Source organism: Molossus molossus, unplaced genomic scaffold (assembly GCF_014108415.1).
Source record: "Molossus molossus isolate mMolMol1 unplaced genomic scaffold, mMolMol1.p scaffold_m16_p_21, whole genome shotgun sequence".
Taxonomy (NCBI): domain Eukaryota; kingdom Metazoa; phylum Chordata; class Mammalia; order Chiroptera; family Molossidae; genus Molossus; species Molossus molossus.
In genome coordinates, this window is record NW_023425357.1 from 2,373,945 (window position 1) to 2,392,540 (window position 18,596).

The 18,596-nt window shown below is 53.6% G+C and overlaps 1 protein-coding gene across 1 annotated transcript; it reads left to right on the forward strand.

Annotated features, from left to right (window-relative positions):
- The first annotated feature begins 3,627 nt into the window (after nt 1–3,627).
- On the forward strand, nt 3,628–5,714 carry ZNF579 (zinc finger protein 579). The gene has a single exon (XM_036275618.1). It carries the CDS (start codon nt 3,632–3,634, stop codon nt 5,309–5,311), a length of 1,680 nt encoding a protein of 559 aa, XP_036131511.1. The 5' UTR covers nt 3,628–3,631; the 3' UTR covers nt 5,312–5,714.
- Nucleotides 5,715–18,596: the final 12,882 nt, after the last annotated feature.

Consider the following 18,596-nt stretch of genomic DNA (forward strand, 5'->3'; position numbering starts at 1 on the left):
TTGCAGGTTTGATCCCCAGCCCTGGTTGGGGTCATGTAGGAGGCAACCAATCAATGTGTTTCTCTCACATTGGTATTTCTCTCTCCCTTCCACTCTACCTTAAAAAAAAAAATCAATGGAAAAATATTATTGGGTGAGGATGAAAATAAATAAATAAATAAATATCATGCTCCTGGTTCTTACCCTTTCTCCCATCTCTTTGGGAAATGCAACGGCTTGCTAAAACTCACTAGCTGAGAAACCTTTAGTACCTCACTTTACTGCTCTGTGAAATGGGCACGTCATACTACCCACTCAAGGCACCGAGAAATAAATGGGTTTGTATGTATAAAGCACATACAGGCCCTGGCCAGTTTGGCTCAGCAGTTAGAGCGTCGGCCTGCGGTCCAGAGAGACTGGGTTCGGTTCCCACTAAGGGCATGTACCTCGGTTGCAGTTTGTCCCCGGCCCTGGTTGGGTCGTGCGGGTGGCAGCCACTGGATGTGTTTCTTTCACGTCAATGTTTCTTTCTCTCTCTCTCTCTCTCTCTCTCTCTCTCTCTCTCTCTCTCTCTCCCACTCTACCTGAACAAAAAATGAGAGAATGTCCTCGGGTGAGGATAAATAAATAAGTAAATAAATAAAAAAAATAAAGTGCATACAGAGTTAGCTGTTACTCACTTTCCTCTTATGTTTTCTCATCTTCCACTTGTTTTTCCTTTGTCTGAGTTTGGAACATACTCCACATGGTTTCATGTTCAGACAGCACAAAAGGATAGTGTAGCAAGTTGCGGTCCTGGGAGTCAGACGAGGTTGCTAATTCCCTCTCTTTTCCTCCAGGTCCTCCTCCAGACACAGCCCTCAAATAAGCTCAGACAGAGCAGGCTGCAAGCTGTCCTCCTAACTGCAGGCAATTAGGCATGAGCCGAGTGAGGAGGGTGGGCCAGGTGCAGAAGGTCACCTCCTGTTCCTTCCCCCTTCGCGTAATCACTCGGAGCCTTTCCATATTGTTACACAGTGAACTTCCTCATCCTTTTTTAATGGACACATGGCATTCCACTGGGTGGATCAATCACGATTTATTACCCAAATACCAACCCATGTGCGTTTAGCTTGTTTCCGGTTTCTTGCAGTGACGCTCAATTCTGCACGGATTAAAATCTGGTACAGACAGCGATTTGTATGTGTCTGAGAACATCTATCTGATGGATAAGTTCCTGGAGCTGCTCACTAGTTAAGGCTGTTCCAAATTATACTCTCCCAAGGAATGTATGAGAAAGGTCCTGTTTCCCACACTCTTGCCAGCCACACTGAGCTTGTATTTCCCCTTGAACAAACGGCATCAAGCTGGGGGGTGTAATGTGCCTTTTCTGCTCAACTTGAGGTAGTGGAGATGTGGCCCTGTTGGTATGTTTCCATTTGCTCCTCCTCCTATTCCTAACCCTCGGCTGTTATCCTGCGGTTTTCAGCTGAAACGTGGTTGCCTCCAGGGAGCCCTCAGGCATCACTCTCTGAGAGTGACCTCAGCTTAGTGCCTTTTCTGTTCTCTATATTCCCACTGCATGTTGTTGGCTGCATTTGAACCCAATTTCTATTTATTTATTTTTTTATGCTCACCCAAGGACATTTTTTCCATTTTTTGTTCAGATAGAGTGGGAGGGGGGGGGGAGGGAGGGAGGGAGGGAGGGAGGGAGAGAGAGAGAGAGAGAGAGAGAGAGAGAGAGAGAGAGAGAAACATCCATGTGAAAGGGACACATCTAGTGGTCGCCACCCACACAACCCAACCAGGACCGGGGACAAACTGCAACCGAGGTATGTGCCCTTAGTGGGAACTGAACCCGGGTCTCTCTGAACCGCAGGCTGATGCTCTAACCGCTGAGCAAACCGGCCAGGGCTGGACCCACTTTCTAGAAGGGTGATTGGACCTGTGTCTGTCTGTCTCCTCCATCAGACCAGGAGCTCCCTGCAGACAGGATCCAAGGGCCACTCTCTTTGCTACTGTTACTCCAGCACCAAGGACAGATCCAGTCCACAGTAGGTGCTCAGTAAATACTAGTGGCTTAGGATGGAGTGAATAAGTATAGAAAAATATATGCAGAGCTGGCCTACAGTAGGTGCTCAGTTAACACTGATTATTTATGAATATGTGCAGGGCTTGTCACTGGGGGTGGGGGTGGAACTGAGGCTTGGAGAAGGGAGAGTCGCTTGCTCTGGCTGCCCAGTGTAGGCAGAGTCATGTTCTAGTCCAGAGTGTCTGTATTTTCCCTGAAGCCTCTGTCATTGCTTCATTAATCTCCTCCCCTGCCACCCTTCCCCCAACACAGTGCCTGGCACAGACAGGACCAGATAAATGTGTGTTTGTTGAAGGAATGAATGAATATGTGTTTTGAGGGGAGAGGAGCTAGACCCAGCCTCTGGGACCCCCAACCCGCTCCTCCCTCTGGGAGCCCAGGGGACAGGCCCCCAGCTCCTCCCTTTACGGGACCCAGGAGTCCCAGCCGCGCTCCCTCCTCGCCCCCTGGGTCCCCTCCTCCTCCTCCTGCTTCCGGCTTCCCAGCCAGTCTTTCCTCTCTCAGGCGGGGAGGAAAGGCGGGTTTCCGGGGGGAAGGCTTAGGCGGTGACACCGAGCCCAGCCTCCTCCACCCACCCCCCCAGCACGCTACGCTCGGGCCCTCCCTCCCTCCCTCCCCGCCACCACCGTCCACTCGGCCGGCCGCGGGGAAGGAAGAAAGGCGCAGAGGCGGCCAAGGTAAGCGCCCGGTGCCCAGCGATAGGGGCCCAGTCCAGGCTTCGGGCTCAGGAATCTGCAGGGCCCACTCCTGGGCTCCAATTCTGCAGATCATGCCTGAGGGCACCAGCAAGCTGGGCCCAGCCAGGAGACCGGCCCACTGGGGGACCTAAGGACCCCCAGCGGCCTTCCTCGGGGGTCCCGAGGGCCTGGCCCTCAGCTTCCTCCTCCCTGGAGAATTCAGGCAGTGGGGCCCCCAGCCCCCGCCTCTCCCTTGTCGGAGAAGCCCAGCCCCCTCCCCCAGCCCTCCCAGCCACTGGGACCCAGGAACCCCTACCCTCCACATACAGGGGACCCAGATGCTGCATCCCCTCAGCCGTCTCCCAGAGCCCAGGTCTCAGTCCCAGCCCCCACCTCTCTCAATCCCAGGCGTCTAGGTCCCCAGCCCCTCCGGGCTCAGACCCAAGAGTCTGAGTCCTCCTACTCCCAGCCTCTCCCAGCCCAGCACCTGGGCACCCACACCCCATTTCCGGGGCCTCAGGATTCTGACTCCCACCCCTCCCCTCCAGCACTGAGAGCTGTTTCCCAGCCCCTCCCAAAGTGGGGCCCCCGAGAAAGAGCAGTCGCTGACTTTGTCTCCTTCTGTTTCCAATTCTGTCTGTATCTCTGTCTTGTCTGTTTCTCTGTCCGTCTCCCTGTCTCTCCCTACCCTCTTTGTTTTCTCTCCATTTCTGTCTCTGTTGGGTGCCCTGCCTTCTGTGGCTCACCCTCCGGTCTTTCTCTTTGGTCTCTGTCTCTACCCCTGTCTCTGTCTCACGCTCTCTGTTCCTTTCTCCGGCTAAATATCTGACCCTCTGCACTTCCATCTCTCTGTCTCTGCTTCTCTCTCTGCCCCCCACCATTTCTCCCCTTTCTCCTCACAGGCATGGATCCGCAGCCCCCTCCACCCGCCCAGGGCAGCCCACCGCACCGTGGCCGTGGCCGAGGCCGGGGCCGTGGCCGTGGCCGAGGCCGAGGTCGAGGACGGGGCAGGGGGGGCGCTGGAGCCCCTCGGGCGCCCCTGCCCTGCCCCACCTGTGGCCGCCTCTTCCGCTTCCCCTACTACCTCTCGCGGCACTGGCTGAGCCACTCGGGCCTGCGACCCCACGCCTGCCCTCTGTGCCCCAAGGCCTTCCGCCGGCCTGCCCACCTGTCCCGCCACCTGCGAGGACACGGGCCCCAGCCCCCCCTGCGCTGTGCCGCCTGCCCCCGCACCTTCCCAGAGCCCTCGCAGCTGCGGCGCCACCTGGCCCAGGAGCACGCGGGCGGCGAGGTCGAGCTGGCCATCGAGAGGGTGGCCAAGGAGGCGGCCGAGTCCAGCTGGGCCCCGCAGGACGCCGCCGCCAACGCGGAGCAGCCCAGCACTGCTGCCTCGTGCGCCCCGGAGGAGCCCGCATGGCCTGAAACGTGGCCCGCAGGGGAGCCGGCAGCGCCCGTGGCCCCCACGAGCGCCGAGCCCCGGGAGTCGGAGTCGGAGGAGGCCGAGGCCGGGGCGGCGGAGCTGAGGGCCGAGCTGGCGCTGGCGGCTGGGCGGCAGGAAGAGAAGCAGGTCCTGCTCCAGGCCGACTGGACGCTGCTGTGTCTCCGCTGCCGCGAGGCCTTCGCCACCAAGGGCGAGCTGAAAGCGCACCCGTGCCTGCGCCCCGAGGGCGAGCAGGAGGGCGAGGGGGGGCCCCCGCCGCGCCCCAAGCGCCACCAGTGTCCCATCTGCCTCAAGGCCTTCGCCAGGCCCTGGTCACTGTCCCGCCACCGGCTGGTCCACTCTACCGACCGCCCCTTCGTGTGCCCGGACTGTGGCCTGGCCTTCCGCCTCGCCTCCTACCTCCGCCAGCACCGCCGCGTGCACGGCGCGCTCAGCCTGCTGGCCCCGCTGCCCTCGGCCGGCAAGAAGGACGACAAGGCCTCGAGCGGACGGAACTCAGGGAAGGGTCCCGAGGGCGGCGAAGGAGCCACCCCGGAGGGGGGCGACGGCGGGCAGAACGGAGGCGATGCGGCCCCGGCCCGGCCACCCGCCGGGGAGCCTCGGTTCTGGTGCCCCGAGTGCGGCAAAGGATTCAGGCGACGCGCGCACCTGCGACAGCACGGGGTGACCCACTCGGGGGCGCGCCCCTTCCAGTGCGTGCGCTGCCAGCGCGAGTTCAAGCGGCTGGCTGACCTGGCCCGCCACGCGCAGGTGCACGCGGGGGGCCCGGCCCCGCACCCCTGCCCGCACTGCCCGCGCCGCTTCTCGCGCGCCTACAGCCTGCTGCGCCACCAGCGCTGCCACCGCGCGGAGCTGGAGAGGGCGGCTGCGCTGCAGGCGCTCCAGGCCCAGGCCCCACCGTCGCCCCCGCCGCCCCCACCACCCCCGCCGGCCGGGCAGGACGAGGAAGGGCTGCCCCTGCCCGTAGCACACATCAAGGAAGAGCCGCCCTCCCCGGGGACCCCACCCCAGTCACCACCGGCTCCCCCTGTCTTCCTCAGCGCCTCCTGCTTCGACAGCCAAGACCACTCAGCCTTCGAGATGGAGGAAGAGGAGACTGACAGCAAAGTGCACCTGCGTGGATCCGGCGGCCTGGCCTCCTGACCCTCACACGCACCCTCGCCCCTCCAGTTGGCTCCCGGTTTGCAATATGGAGGAGAGAAGTTGAAGGAGAGGCCGCTTCCTCCACCTACCCACCCCGCCCCTCCCAGTCCTGACACTAAGGAGTGGGGACCTAGGCCACCCCTCCCTCCCCCTCGCCCACCCCCAGGTCCCCGATGCTGGTTAGGAACTGCTCACCCAGCACGCCTCTGAGGCAGGAACCCTTGGAAAAGGAGGGGCAGGACATTGGCCAGAAGAATGAAGACTGGGGGACCCCCTGCTGGCTGCCCTCTTTGTACACACTGGACATCACCTCTTTGGAACTGCCAGACCCTGGGGGTCCCCAGTGAGCAAAGGTCTGTCCCTGTCCCTTTGTCTGTCTGTGAATAAATGTGAGTTCGTGAAACGAGAGAGTGAGGCTGTCTGTGGAGGGGGCTGGGTGAGCCGGGGGCTGGGTGAGCCAGGGGCTGGCCAACAGGCTCTGAGTGTGGGTTCAGGGTGGAAAGGAGGCAGGGCTTGGCCAAAGAAGACCCAAGGAGTGGGAGAGGACAGGTTACCATCTGCTCCCGCGACTTCAGGGAGCCCCGTGGCCCCCTTGGAATCCGGCACATTGCCCTCATCCAGAGGATATTACCAGGCACAGTGCTGAGCTCTGAGGATGCTGAGGACGAAGCCACTGCTCCCTAAGAGGAGCTGGAATTCTAGTTTTAAAGACTTTTCTTTATTGATTTGAGAGAGAGAGAAACATCGATTTGTTGTTCCACTTACTGATGCATTCATTGGTTGATTCTTTTTTTTGATATTTTGTTCAGATAGAGGGAGAGGGAGGGAGGGAGAAACATCGATGTGAAAGGGACACATCAAGTGGTTGCCACCCACATGACCCAACCAGGGCGGGGGACAAACTGCAACCGAGGTACGTGCCCTTAGCGGGAACCGAACCCGGGTCTCTCCGGACCGCAGGCCAACACTCTAACCGCTGAGCCAAACCGGCCAGGGCCATTGGTTGATTTCTTGTATGTGCCCTGACCCAGGATGGAACTCACAACCTTGGCGTGTCCAGATGATGCTCCTGGCCGGGGTGGAGCTGGAATTCTAGATCTCTGTCCCAGACTGTAGCCACAAGCCATGTGTGGCTATCTCCATTGACATTTAGAATAAATACTTTTAAAACAATGGACATGGAGTAAGAGTCAAAGTTCAGTTCCTCAGTCAGTGTTTCAAGTGCTCAGTAGCCCCCTGTGGCTGGTGGCTACTCTACTGGAGAGCACAGATCACGGACCACTGCCTGAGGCAATAAACGGTTTGCAATCTAGCCTCTGGTACTGATAAGGGTTCCCGAGGAAACCTCAGGCACTGTAATGATGGACAGGACTGGGAGGGCGGGGCTGTGGTGAGGTGACATCTGACCTGATGAAGAACCAGCTGAGGGAAGGGCTCAGGCAAAGGCCCTGAGGTGCATGTTAGAGAAACAGAAAGGAATTGGGGGTGGAAAGGGTCATTTTCTACAAATCCTCTGGGTGTTTATAAAAAGTTTTTTTAATTTATTGATTTGAGAGAGAAAAAGAAAAAAACAGTGGTTTGTTGTTCCACTTATGCATTCATTGGTTGATTCTTGTATGTGTCCTGACTGGGAATTGAACCCACAACCTTGGTGTATTGGGACGATGCTCTAACCAACTGAGCTACCCCAGCCAGGGCTGGGTTCTGTTTTTGTTGTTGTTGTTGTTGTTGTTTTACACATTTATCAGACCCTAAGACTGGAGGGGAGAAAGTTGTGTCCAAGCCATTCGTCCTTTTTTTTAAAAAATATGTTTTTATTGATTTTTATTTTATTTTATTTTATTTTTTATCCTCGCCCGAGGACATTTTTTCATTTTTTGTTCAGATAGAGTGGGAGGGAGAGAGAGGAAGAGAGAGAGAGAGAGAAACATCGACGTGAAAGTAGTTGCCACCCGCACGACCCAACCAGGGCCGGGGACAAACTGCAACTGAGGTACATGCCCTTAGCGGGAACCGAACCTGGGTCACTCTGGACCGCAGGCCGACACTCTAACCGCTGAGCCAAACCGGCCAGGGCAAGCCATTCGTCCTTAAACCCCTTCTCATTTCTTCAGTGGATGCCCCCCCTTCCCCCGGGCCTTTCGTGGCTCTCTCTTGACATTGACCACTTGTGTATCTTCACGATTGTAAGGCCAGGCAAGAGAGAGGAGAGAGCAGCCCCGTCTTCCAGGCTCTGGGAGGGAAGGTGTCTTCCCTGGTGTGATGGAAACACCAGGCAGCCGGGAAGATGGTTGAGAGTCAGGGAGGGGAGATGATCACCCAGAGCTGCTCAGAGTCCCGTGTCCAAGATTTAACACGTCGTGGCTGAGCCCTTGGAATGGTGCCTGGCACGCAGTGAGCGCTCAGTCCGTGTCTGCCTGTGTGATTATCACCCAGGGGTGGATGTTGGGGACAGAGTGGTAGTAAGACCAGCTGGTCCTTCACGGAGCTTACAGACCAGCGGAGGACATGGAAAATAATGAAATGCTGGCACCAAGAAGTGAGGGTTGCCAAGTGAGACCACACACTGGATCTTACAAGAAGCTGGAACTCAGCCTCGGGTGCTGGGGCGATGGGGGGCCAGGGTATGCTTTCATGACGTCAAAGCCGACTCCCTTCCCAAGAACTTGCAGTGGCTCCCTGTGGCCACCTGCAAATGTGGGCGGCCGTTTAGTGAGCACCTACCATGGCCAGACACCCGTGTAAAACAATCTCAAGGGCAGAACCCTTTGGGGGAGGGAATTCCCCGTTTATAGTAGGGGCAAACAGAGGACTCCAGCCAAGAACCCACGTGTCCTGTTTCCGGAGCCTCTGCCACCCACTGAGCCTGTCTTCATAAATGAGTTACTTTTTGGAGAGGACGGGACAGTGCTGGCTCCTGGGAGGAAGGTGTTGCTCTCCTGGCCCTGTCTTTGTACTCCTCCCAGGCTGGTACAGGTGTGCTCCCGGGGCATCCTAGCACCTGTAGGAAACAGGGAAACGTGCTCACCACTTTCCAGAGGCAGAAATAGCCTCGGAGAGGAAGTCCTTTGTCCAGGACCTCACAGCTGGGAAATGACGGGTGTGGGATTCGAACCCAGGTGGGACCAGCTCCCTGCCCTGACCCCTATTTTTATTTTTTGTTAATCTTCATCCAAGGATTTTTTTTTTCCCATTGATTTTTAGATAGACTGGAAGAGAGGACTGGAGTGGGGATATATAGAGAGAAACAACGATGTGAGAGAGACACATCAATGGGTTGTCTCCCGCACGACCCTGACCAGAGCCAGGGATTGAACCTGCAACCCAGGTAAGTGCCCTTGACTGGGAATTGAACCTGCGACCCTTTGGTCCACGGGCTGATGCTCTAACTGCTGAGTAAATCATCTAGGGCCTGAACCCTTTAAAATGTTTTTTATTTATTTATTTTTTATTGTTGAAAGTATTATTGAACCCTCTTAAAAATATTTTAAATTAATTTTGAGAGAGAGAAACGTTGGTGTGAGAGAGAACCATCGATCGGCTGCCTCCTGCACGCCCCCTACTGGGGGTGGAGCCTGCAACTGGGGCATGTGCCCTGACAGGGAATCAAACCAGCAACCTTTTGTTACATGGGATGATGCTCAACCAGCTGAGCCACACCAGCCAGGGCATGCTCTGAACCCTTAACCAGGCTGATATAACCCTCATGAGCTGCTCCCAGCCACACAACCCACCTTTCAAAGCGCCCTCCCTGCACACACACTGGTCTCCTAGCCCCAAGGTATCACCCCCCCAACCACAGGTCTACCCAGCATCGTCCCGCATTTATCTTCAGATGAGTGGGAGGGAGACAAAGGGAGAGAAAGAGAAACATCGACATGAGAGGGACAAATTGACTGGTTGCCTCCCACATGACCTGGACCAGAGCTGGGGACAAACCACAAGCTAGGTACGTCCCCTTGGCTAGAATCAAACCCATGACTCATTGGTCCGTGGGCTGACGCTCTACCGCTGAGCCAAAACAGCCAGGGCTGTTTACTTGTTCTTAAGCAGCGGTTCTCAACCTGTGGGTCGCGACTCCTTTGGGGGTCTAACGATCCTTTCACAGGGGTCGCCTAAGACCATCGGAAAACACCTATCCAATGGCGATTCATAACAGTAGAAAATTACACTTATGAAGTAGCAACGAAAATAATTTTATGGTTGGGGGTCAACACAACATGAGGAACTGTATTCAAGGGTCACGGCATTAGGAAGGTTGAGAACCACTGTTCATAAGAATCTGCTGCCTCTGGAGAGAAACAGCCCTAGAACAATGTACAGAACTTAGGATGAGACAGCTGAGGCCCAGAACAGGGGGGACAGACACAGGAATTGATAAAACAACCAAATGGGGATAATTACTATGACGTCTTCTGCCACAAAATTTACTCACTTTCAGCGTACAATTCAGTTGTTTTTAGTCAATTTACAGGATTGTGGGACTATCACCACAATCCGATTTATTTTATTTGGGGGGTTTACTTTTTTTTTTTTTCCTTTATTGATTTTAGAGAGAGAGGAAGGGAGAGGGAGAGAGAGATAGAAACGTGGATGAGAGAGAACATCGATTGGCCCCTCCCTGCATGCCCTCCACTAGGGATCTGGCCCACAACTTGGGCATGTGCCCTGACTGGGAATCGAACCGGTGACTCCTGGTGTATGGGTCCATGCTCAACCACTGAGCCACACTGGCCGGGCACCACAGTCCAATTTTAGAACATGTCCATCACCCCCAAAAGATGTCTTGTACACATTCATCATCACTTCTCATTTCCAGCCCTGAGTTCAGGCAAGTCCTAATCTACTTCCTGTCTCTCTAGATTTGCCTTTTCTGGATTTTTCATAGAAACGGGTCACATGATACATGGCCTTCTGTTTCTGGCACCCTTCACTTGGCACAATGTCCTTAAGGTCCATCCATGTTTAAGTTGAATCAAATTTCCTTCGCCCCTTGTTCGTGGCTGAACGATATTCCACAGTATGGATGGACCACATTTTCTTTATCCATTCACCTGTTGATGGATGTTTGGGTTATGCCCGCCCTTCGGCTGCTGTAAGTAGTGCTGCTATGAACACGCGTGTGCACGTCTTTCTGAGGACATAGCATGCTGTTGCTCTTGGGGAGGATCCCAGAAGCAGAATTGTTAGGCTATGTGGAAAGTTTATAATGAACTGTTTTTAAAATGTCCGGGGTGGCTGTACCACTGACACAGTCCCACCAGCGATGCATGAGGGTTCCTCCTACATCGCCACCAGGGCTCCATCTTCTTGGGAAAGAAACTCGAGGAGGGAGATGAGAACTGACCGGCCAAGGTCACACAGCTAGGAAGGAGCAGAGTCAGACTTGACCCCAGATGTGTGGTTCAAAGCCTGTGCTCTTAACTCTTTTACAAGGATTCATCCTAACCCCATTTATTCATTCATTCCACCTAAAACTCTTTATTGAGGACCTACTATGTGCAGAGGGCTGTGTTTAGAGGTGGGAGAAGCCTCAGTAGATAAATAGACAAAGTTACATTCTGGTGGGAGACACATGAACATGCAGACTGAGGACATTGATTTGACAAATAATGATGCAGGCCCCCCTGTGTGCTGGGCACTGTCCTGGGTGCTGACTGCCCACTGGATAGTGAAACAGACACAGACCCCTCCCCACATGGGGCATCCATCCTGGTGGGAGGAGACAGACATGGGGACACAGGCAGCTAGTGAACGGTTAAGCAGCTCAGGGGGATGCGTGGTATAGAGAAAGATGATGGGGCCATGCCCCAGGGGTGGATGCAGCTGATGCAAAGGTCCTGGGGTGCAAATGTGACTATGTGGTCAGGGAGCAGAGAGGCCAATGTGGCTGGCGAGTGTGTGAGAGGGAAGGAGAGGTGAACAGGAGGGGATCAGCAAGGGGATGGGGGTCCAGATCTGCAGAGACTCACAAGGACCCTGGCTGCTACTCCAAATGGGAGGGAGAGAGCTTTGGAGGGACTCACACTGAGGCTGGTAGGATTCAACTTCCCTTTTCCTTTGAATATTTTATTACCAAAATTGAAAACCATATACATATTAGATTAAAAAGAAAAAGAAAAACATACAAGAAACCTGGCTGGTGTGGCTCCGTGGATTGAGTGTCGTCCAATGGACTGAGAGGTGCCGGTTCCATTCCCAGTCAGGGCACGATCCCCAGTAGGGGGCGTGCAGGAGACAGCTGATGGGTGTTTCTTTCTCACATAGATGTTTCAACCTCTTTCTCCCTTCCTCTCTCTCTAAAAAATCAATAAAAACATATACACATAGAGTTCTGGCTGGTTTGGCTCAGCGGTTAAAGCGTCAGCTCTTGGACCCAAGGGTCACGGGTTTGATTCTTGGTCAAGGGCACATACCTGGGTTGCAGGTTTGATCCCCGGCCCCAGCTGGGGTTGCACTGGGGGCAACCAGTCAGTGTGTCTCCCTCACATCAATGTTTCTCTCTCCCTCTCTCCCTCCCTTCCACTCCATCTAAAAATCAATGGAAATATATTCTTGGGTGAGGATTTAAAAGTAAATCAATAAGCAGAACAAAGAGAATTGTAGTCACTACCTATATGTTCAGCCTCCCGGACTCTACAGTCAGCATTTGGCTCTGTTTGCTCCATCATGAATCTGTCCTCGTCCGCCTATTCTTTCATCTATCTCGTCAAAAACTGATAAATGTTACAATCTAGAGCGGTTTTAGGTCCACAGCAAAACTGATGGTTCTTACACATGTATCATTTCAAAGTTCATTTCGAAGCAATTTGCAAATGCCGGTGCATGTCACCCCTAAACTCTCAGCATGCATGCCTGTCTCAACAAGCTGCCCAATATTTATTTAAGCTTCTTGTCCTCAGCAAAATCGAAATACTGTGAAAGCAGACATTCCACAGTTTGCCATCTGACACATTTTTATTTTTATTTTTTTTCCCTCACCCAAGGACATTTTTCGATATTTTGTTCAGATAGAGGGAAAGGGAGAGAGAGAGAGAGAGAGAAACATCGACGTGAAAGCGACACATCGAGTGGCTGCCACCCACATGACCCAACCAGGGCTGGGGACAAACTGCAACCAAGGTACGTGCCCTTAGCGGGAACCGAACCCGGGTCTCTCCGGACCGCAGGCCGACGCTCTAACCGCTGAGCCAAACCGGCCAGGGCCATCTGACATATTTTGTACACCTGAACAGCACAAACCCCTCTCCTGGGCAAAAGTCCTCTTAAGCCCATCTGGTTTTATATTTTAAGTAGCCTCTGTTTTCTGGAATCCTTTGGATTTACAGAGAAGTTCCCGTGAGAGTGCAGACTTCCCGTGAAACCCTCACCCAGGCTCCCCTACCGTTACTGTCTCCCCTTAACGTGGGCCATCTGGCAAAACCGAGAAACCAGTGCAGGCAGACGGGCTACCCCCCAGATGCTACCCTGCACTCAGGTTTCACTCATTTTCCTCCTCGTCTGTTTTCTGCTCCGGGATTCTGCCCGGGGTCCCACGTGGCCTCACAACAGCTCCTGGGTGTCTGCTCTGGGATCGTTTTTCAGACTTGCCTTGGTGCTTGGTGACCTTGGCCGCTTCCCGGCCTCCTGGGGAGAGAGACCACCCCGAGGAATCACGCCGCTCAGGAGGGCGCGCCATCCACGTAACTGGTCACTAATGTTCACCTTGGTCACCTGGCGGACGATGGCGTGGTTGGCAGGTTTCTCCACTGTAAGAGAGCCCTCCCCCTTCCAAGCCCCACTCTGTGTAAATAAATCACTAAATGTAGTTCACGTGGAGGGCGGGAACGGCGCTCCATCTCCTAGGGGAGCAAGTCTCCTGCATACATTACAAACTTTTCTTTTTCTGTCCCTTTTCCTTCTGCCTGTTTATTTATTTATTCAACCATTGATTTGTATTTGTATGGATTCATGGATGTTGATTTCATACTTCAGGTTATAGTCCATTGTGATGTTATTTCATATGAATATATTATTGTCCAATATATTATTTGTTTTATACTAATATGTATTCCAATATGACATTTTTAATTTCATATAAATATATTATAATCCAATATGATGTTATTAATTTTATATAAATATCTGTTATAGTTCAAAATGATGTGATCTATTTCATATAAATATATATTATGGTCCAATACAATGTTATTTATTTATTTCATTGATTGATTTGAGAGAGAGTGAAATATTGACTTATTCCACTTATTGATCCATTCATTGGTTGATTTTTTTTTTTTTATCCTCACCTGAGGACATTTTTGCATTTATCTTCAGACAGAGCCGGTGGGAGAGAGGGAGGGAGAGAGAAAAAAAAAACATCAATGTGAAAGGGACACATCGAGTGGCTGCCACCCGCACAACCCAACCAGGGCCGGGGACAAACTGCAACCGAGGTACGTGCCCTTAGCGGGAACCGAACCCGGGTCTCTCTGGACCGCAGGCCGACGCTCCAGCCACTGAGCCAAACCGGCCAGGGCGAAGCCCACCTGTTTTAACACAGGGTGCCACCAACAGAGACTGACACCATGCTGAAGAGGGCATTGCTCCAGCGGCTGCTACGGGCAGAGAGGACTTCAGCCAGGAGACCCAGGAGGGCTTCTCGGGAGAGTAATTTGAGATCTGATTCCCATGAGCTAGGGAGCTGGGTTTGGGAATCAGGAGCTGGAACAGCTGCATACAGTGAAACAAAGGAAGAGCCTGGGATACAAGAAGCAATGGGGGAGAGCAAAGAGAGAGAGAGCCTCGGCGAGCTGTTTGGCTTCCAGTGAAACAAAAGTCACAATGACAGCATTGAGCTGCTGTCAGCTCGCTGGGAAGTCAGAGGAAAGGGGCCTTGAAGACAGGATCAGGGGGCGGGCCTGGGACAAGCTGGTGCTGCCCATTGCTCCCCTGGTTGCAAGTCCTGTAGGGGCCTTTAGAGTTCAGGAGATGCATGCCCGAGAGGGAAGGAAAGCATAGGCTTGCTCCCAGGATGGGGAGAGCCCCCAGACTCCTTTGAAGGGGCTCCGGGGCTCCCAGGGACAGCCGCCTGCCCGTGGACATCCCCCCAAGCAGAGCTTCCGGGCTCCAGGCCCACAGCACCGCCCTCCCCTCCTCCCAGCCTCCTGGGCCAGTGGTTTGGAATTCAGCCTCAGAGGCCAAATCCTGGGGCCTCCTTATCTTGCCACACCCAGCGCTGCGCCTGGCACGGTCTTGAGCTCCATAAATATTTGCTGCCACTCAGCCAGCTGCCTGAGCCCCAACCGCCCTCCTTTACCACCTCTGGGCCGTGGCCCAAGCTGTGCCCCCTCCCAGTCAGCTCTTTTGACTCAACGAGGGATGAGGGGGTGTCCACGGAACCAGATGTGGAAGCAGAGTGAGGGGAGTGCCCCACCCAAGGTCCCCGGAGGTGGAAGGGCAGAGAGAGAGCAAGCTGGGCCGCGTCCCGGCTTCTTTGGCGGGATAGTGCCTGGAGCTACTATTCATCATCGCGCCCATTCTCCAGTGCCAGGCACGTCGTGCGCATTAGCCGGTCCCATCTGCACAGCAACTGTCCGTCCCCGGCACAGGCCAAGCGCTCATCTCACGGCCTTGGGTGGACAATTGTCTTTGCCTGGGATGACCCCCCTTCCCTCAGGCCTGCCCTTGAATGACCCTCAGCGGGCCCTCCTGTCCTCTCTCTCGCAGGCAGAATTCTACCACGACCCCAAGATCCCCGCCTCCTGATACACACGCACCTCCCCCCCGCCCCGTTCTCCCATCCGATGGGCATCTGAGCCCTGGCTGAGTGGCAGCAAATATTTGTGGAGTTCAAGTGGACTCTAGGCGACAGAGATGACCTTTGTGGGCCTGGCCTAATCAAGCGACTCTTTATTTATTTTATTTTTTATCCTCAGCCGAGGACATGTTCCCATTTTTTGTTCAGATAGAGTGGGAAGGAGAGAGAGAGAGAGAACAAGAAACATCGACGTGAAAGGGACACATCGAGTGGCTGCCACCCGCATGACCCAACCAGGGCCGGGGACAAACTGCAACCGAGGTACATGCCCTTAGTGGGAACCGAACCCGGGTCTCTCTGGACCGCAGGTCGACGCTCTAACCGCTGAGCCAAACCGGCCAGGGCATCAAGCGACTCTTTAAACAAGACAGAGAGAGCGATTGGACGTGTGAGGGGGAATTTAAGGGGATGAAGAGTTTCCCTCACTGGATTAAAAACATTTTTAAAAAATATTTTTTAGCCCTGGCCGGTTTGGCTCAGCGGTTAGAGCGTTGGCCTGCGGTCCGGAGAGACCCGGGTTCGGTTCCCGCTAAGGGCATGTACCTCGGTTGCAGTTTGTCCCCGGCCCTGGTTGGTCGTGCGGGTGGCAGCCACTCGATGTGTCCCTTTCACATCGATGTTTCTCTCTCTCTCTCCCTCCTGCTCTATCTGAACAAAGAATGAAAAAGTGTCCTGGGGTGAGGATAAAAAAAAAAAAAATAATAAAATATTTTTTAGCCCTGGCCGGTTTGGCTCAGCGGTTAGAGCGTCTGCCTGCGGTCCCGAGAGACCTGGGTTCGGTTCCCGCTAAGGGCATGTACCTCGGTTGCAGTTTGTCCCCGGCCCTGGTTGGTCGTGCGGGTGGCAGCCACTCGATGTGTCCCTTTCACATCGATGTTTCCCTCTCTCTCTCTCTCTTCCTCTCTCTCCCTCCCACTCTATCTGTGCAAAAAATGGAAAAAAGTGTCCTCGGGTGAGGATAAAAAAATATATATATGTATATATATATTTTTTATTGGTTTTAGGGCGAGAGGAAGGGAGAGGGAGAGAGAGATAGAAGCATGGATGAAAAAGAAACACCCCTCTGCTGCCTCCTTCACACCCCCTACTGCGAACTGAGCCTGCAACTCAAGACTGTATCCTGACTGGATACTGGACTGGAGACCTCTTGGTGCACATGGGACGGTGCTCAACCAGCTGCACCACCCTGGCCAGGCTCCCTCGCTGGTTATGAAGCGAGGCTGGGGCTGAGGCTGGGGTGAAGGGTTGGAGGAGCCATCACATGGTGAGAAATGCAGGCAGCCTCTGACAGCCACTGACAAAATGGGAGCCTCACAATTGATCCCAAGTGCAGACCCCATCTGTGCCTGCCTGGGCTCCTGACTCACAGAAACCGTGAGCTAATAAGGGGGTGCCGCCTTCAGCTGCTGCTACGGTGGTGGTTGCCAGGGGCTGGGGGGAGGGGAGGGATGAACAGGTGGAGCACAGAGTATCTTCAGGGCAGTGAAACTACTCGGCCTGATGCTGTCATGGTGGATACATGTCACTGCACATTTGTGCAAACTCACAGAATGGACACCAAGTGAACCCTAATGTTGGTTATGGACTTGGGGTCACAATGACGTGTCACAATGTACCACCCCGTGGGGGTGTTGATAATGGGGTGGGCTGTGTATGGGGAGGGGTGGGGGATATAGAAAATCTCTGTATTTTCCTTGCAACTTTGCTGTGAACTTAAAACTGCTCTAAAAAATGAAATGGCCCCGCTGGTGTGGCTCAGTTGGTTGAGCCTCATCCCATGTACCAAAAGGTTGCCATTTCCATTCCTGGTGGGGGCACATGCCTGGGTTTCGCGCTGGATCCCCACTAGGGGGCGTGCAGGAGGCAGCTGATCAATGCTTCTCTCTCTCTTCCTCTCTCTTCTCACTCTCTCTAAAATCAATGAGAAAAATGTAGTACCCCGGCCAGCTGGTGTGGCTCAGTGGTTGAACGTCGACCCATACACCAAGAGATCTCAGGTTCGATTCCTGGTCAGTGCACATGCCCAGGTTGTGGGCCCGATCCCCATTGCGGGGCATGTAGGAGTTGGCCAATGGATGTTTTCTCTCATCGATGTTTCTCTCTCTCTCTCCCCCCTTCCTCTCTCTCTAAAATCAAGAAAGAAAGAAAGATATATATATATTTTTTAAAGTTCTGTAAAAAATATAAAAAATAGCCCTGGCCGGTTTGGCTCAGTGGTTAGAGTGTTGGCCTGCGGTCCAGAGAGACCCGGGTTCGGTTCCCGCTAAGGGCATGTACCTTGGTTGCAGTTTGTCCCCGGCCCTGGTTGGGTCGTGTGGGTGGCAGCCACTCGATGTGTCCCTTTCACGTAGCTGTTTCTCTCTCACTCTTCCTCCTACTCTATCTGAACAAAAAAATGGAAAAATGTCCTTGGGTGAAGATAAAAAAATAAATAAATAAATAAATATATATATATATATATATATATATATGTATGTATTCATTCATTAAAAAAGAAATAAAAAGCGTGAATCAAGAAAATGATGCTGATGGTCATTCCATGACTATTACTGAGAATAATTGTGTTACATTGGGGGGGGGGGGCTGTTGAAATGATCCAGGCATCTAACCCCTCTGCCTCTCACTAGTGACAGAGATCTTTTTTTTATAGCTTGACGGAGATCTAATGCCCATAACTACACAACTCACCCATTTAAAGGGTCCGACTCCGTGGCTTTGGGTGTGGCCACAGAGCTGTTTGCCGATCACCACAATCAATTTTAGAATGTCCCCATCACCCCAGAAAGAAGCACCACACCCCTTAGGCATCAAACCCTCCACCACCACCCCCAGGCCCCTACAGTCCTGGGCACTCCAATGGCTGCCTGTGTCTGAGGTTTGCCTGGGGGACGGGGTGCTGGCTCTGCTCTTCAGCTCTGTCCCCAGACTCTTGATGCATCATCGCGAGCAGATAGGTGTTTTAACTAATGTTCGTTTGTTGTTTTGTTTTTGTTTTTTGTGGTACGTGCCCCTGGCGGGAACCGAACCCAGGACTCTCTGGTCCGCAGGCCTACGCTCAACCGCTGAGCCAAACTGGCCAGGGTCTAATGTTCGCTTTCTGTTTGCTTGTTTCTTTTGTTACTCCTCACCCGAGGATAATTTTTCCATTGATTTCTTTATTTTTTTTAGAGAGTGGGAGGGAGAGAGAGAGAGAAACATCAATGTGAGAGAGACACCCATTGATTGGTTGCCTCCTGTACATTCCCTGGTACGTGCCCTTGACCGGGAATTGAACCTTCGACCTTTTGGTGCTCAGCTGACACTCTAACCACTGAGCCACACCAGCCAGGGCAACTACTGTTTCCTTTTCATTCGAATCTCACCCATGACTGTCCTCTTCCTCACAGCTGCCGTCCCATGAGCACTTTCCTCAGTCACCCGTGGGCTCCACTTTATCACCTCCATGGGAACGGGGAGCCCCCTACTTCACGACGGCCGGCTCCTTGT

Excerpts from the sequence above, each read along its gene's own strand:
- ZNF579 (XM_036275618.1), top strand. The coding sequence starts at position 3,632 with ATGGATCCGCAGCCCCCTCCACCCGCCCAGGGCAGCCCACCGCACCGT.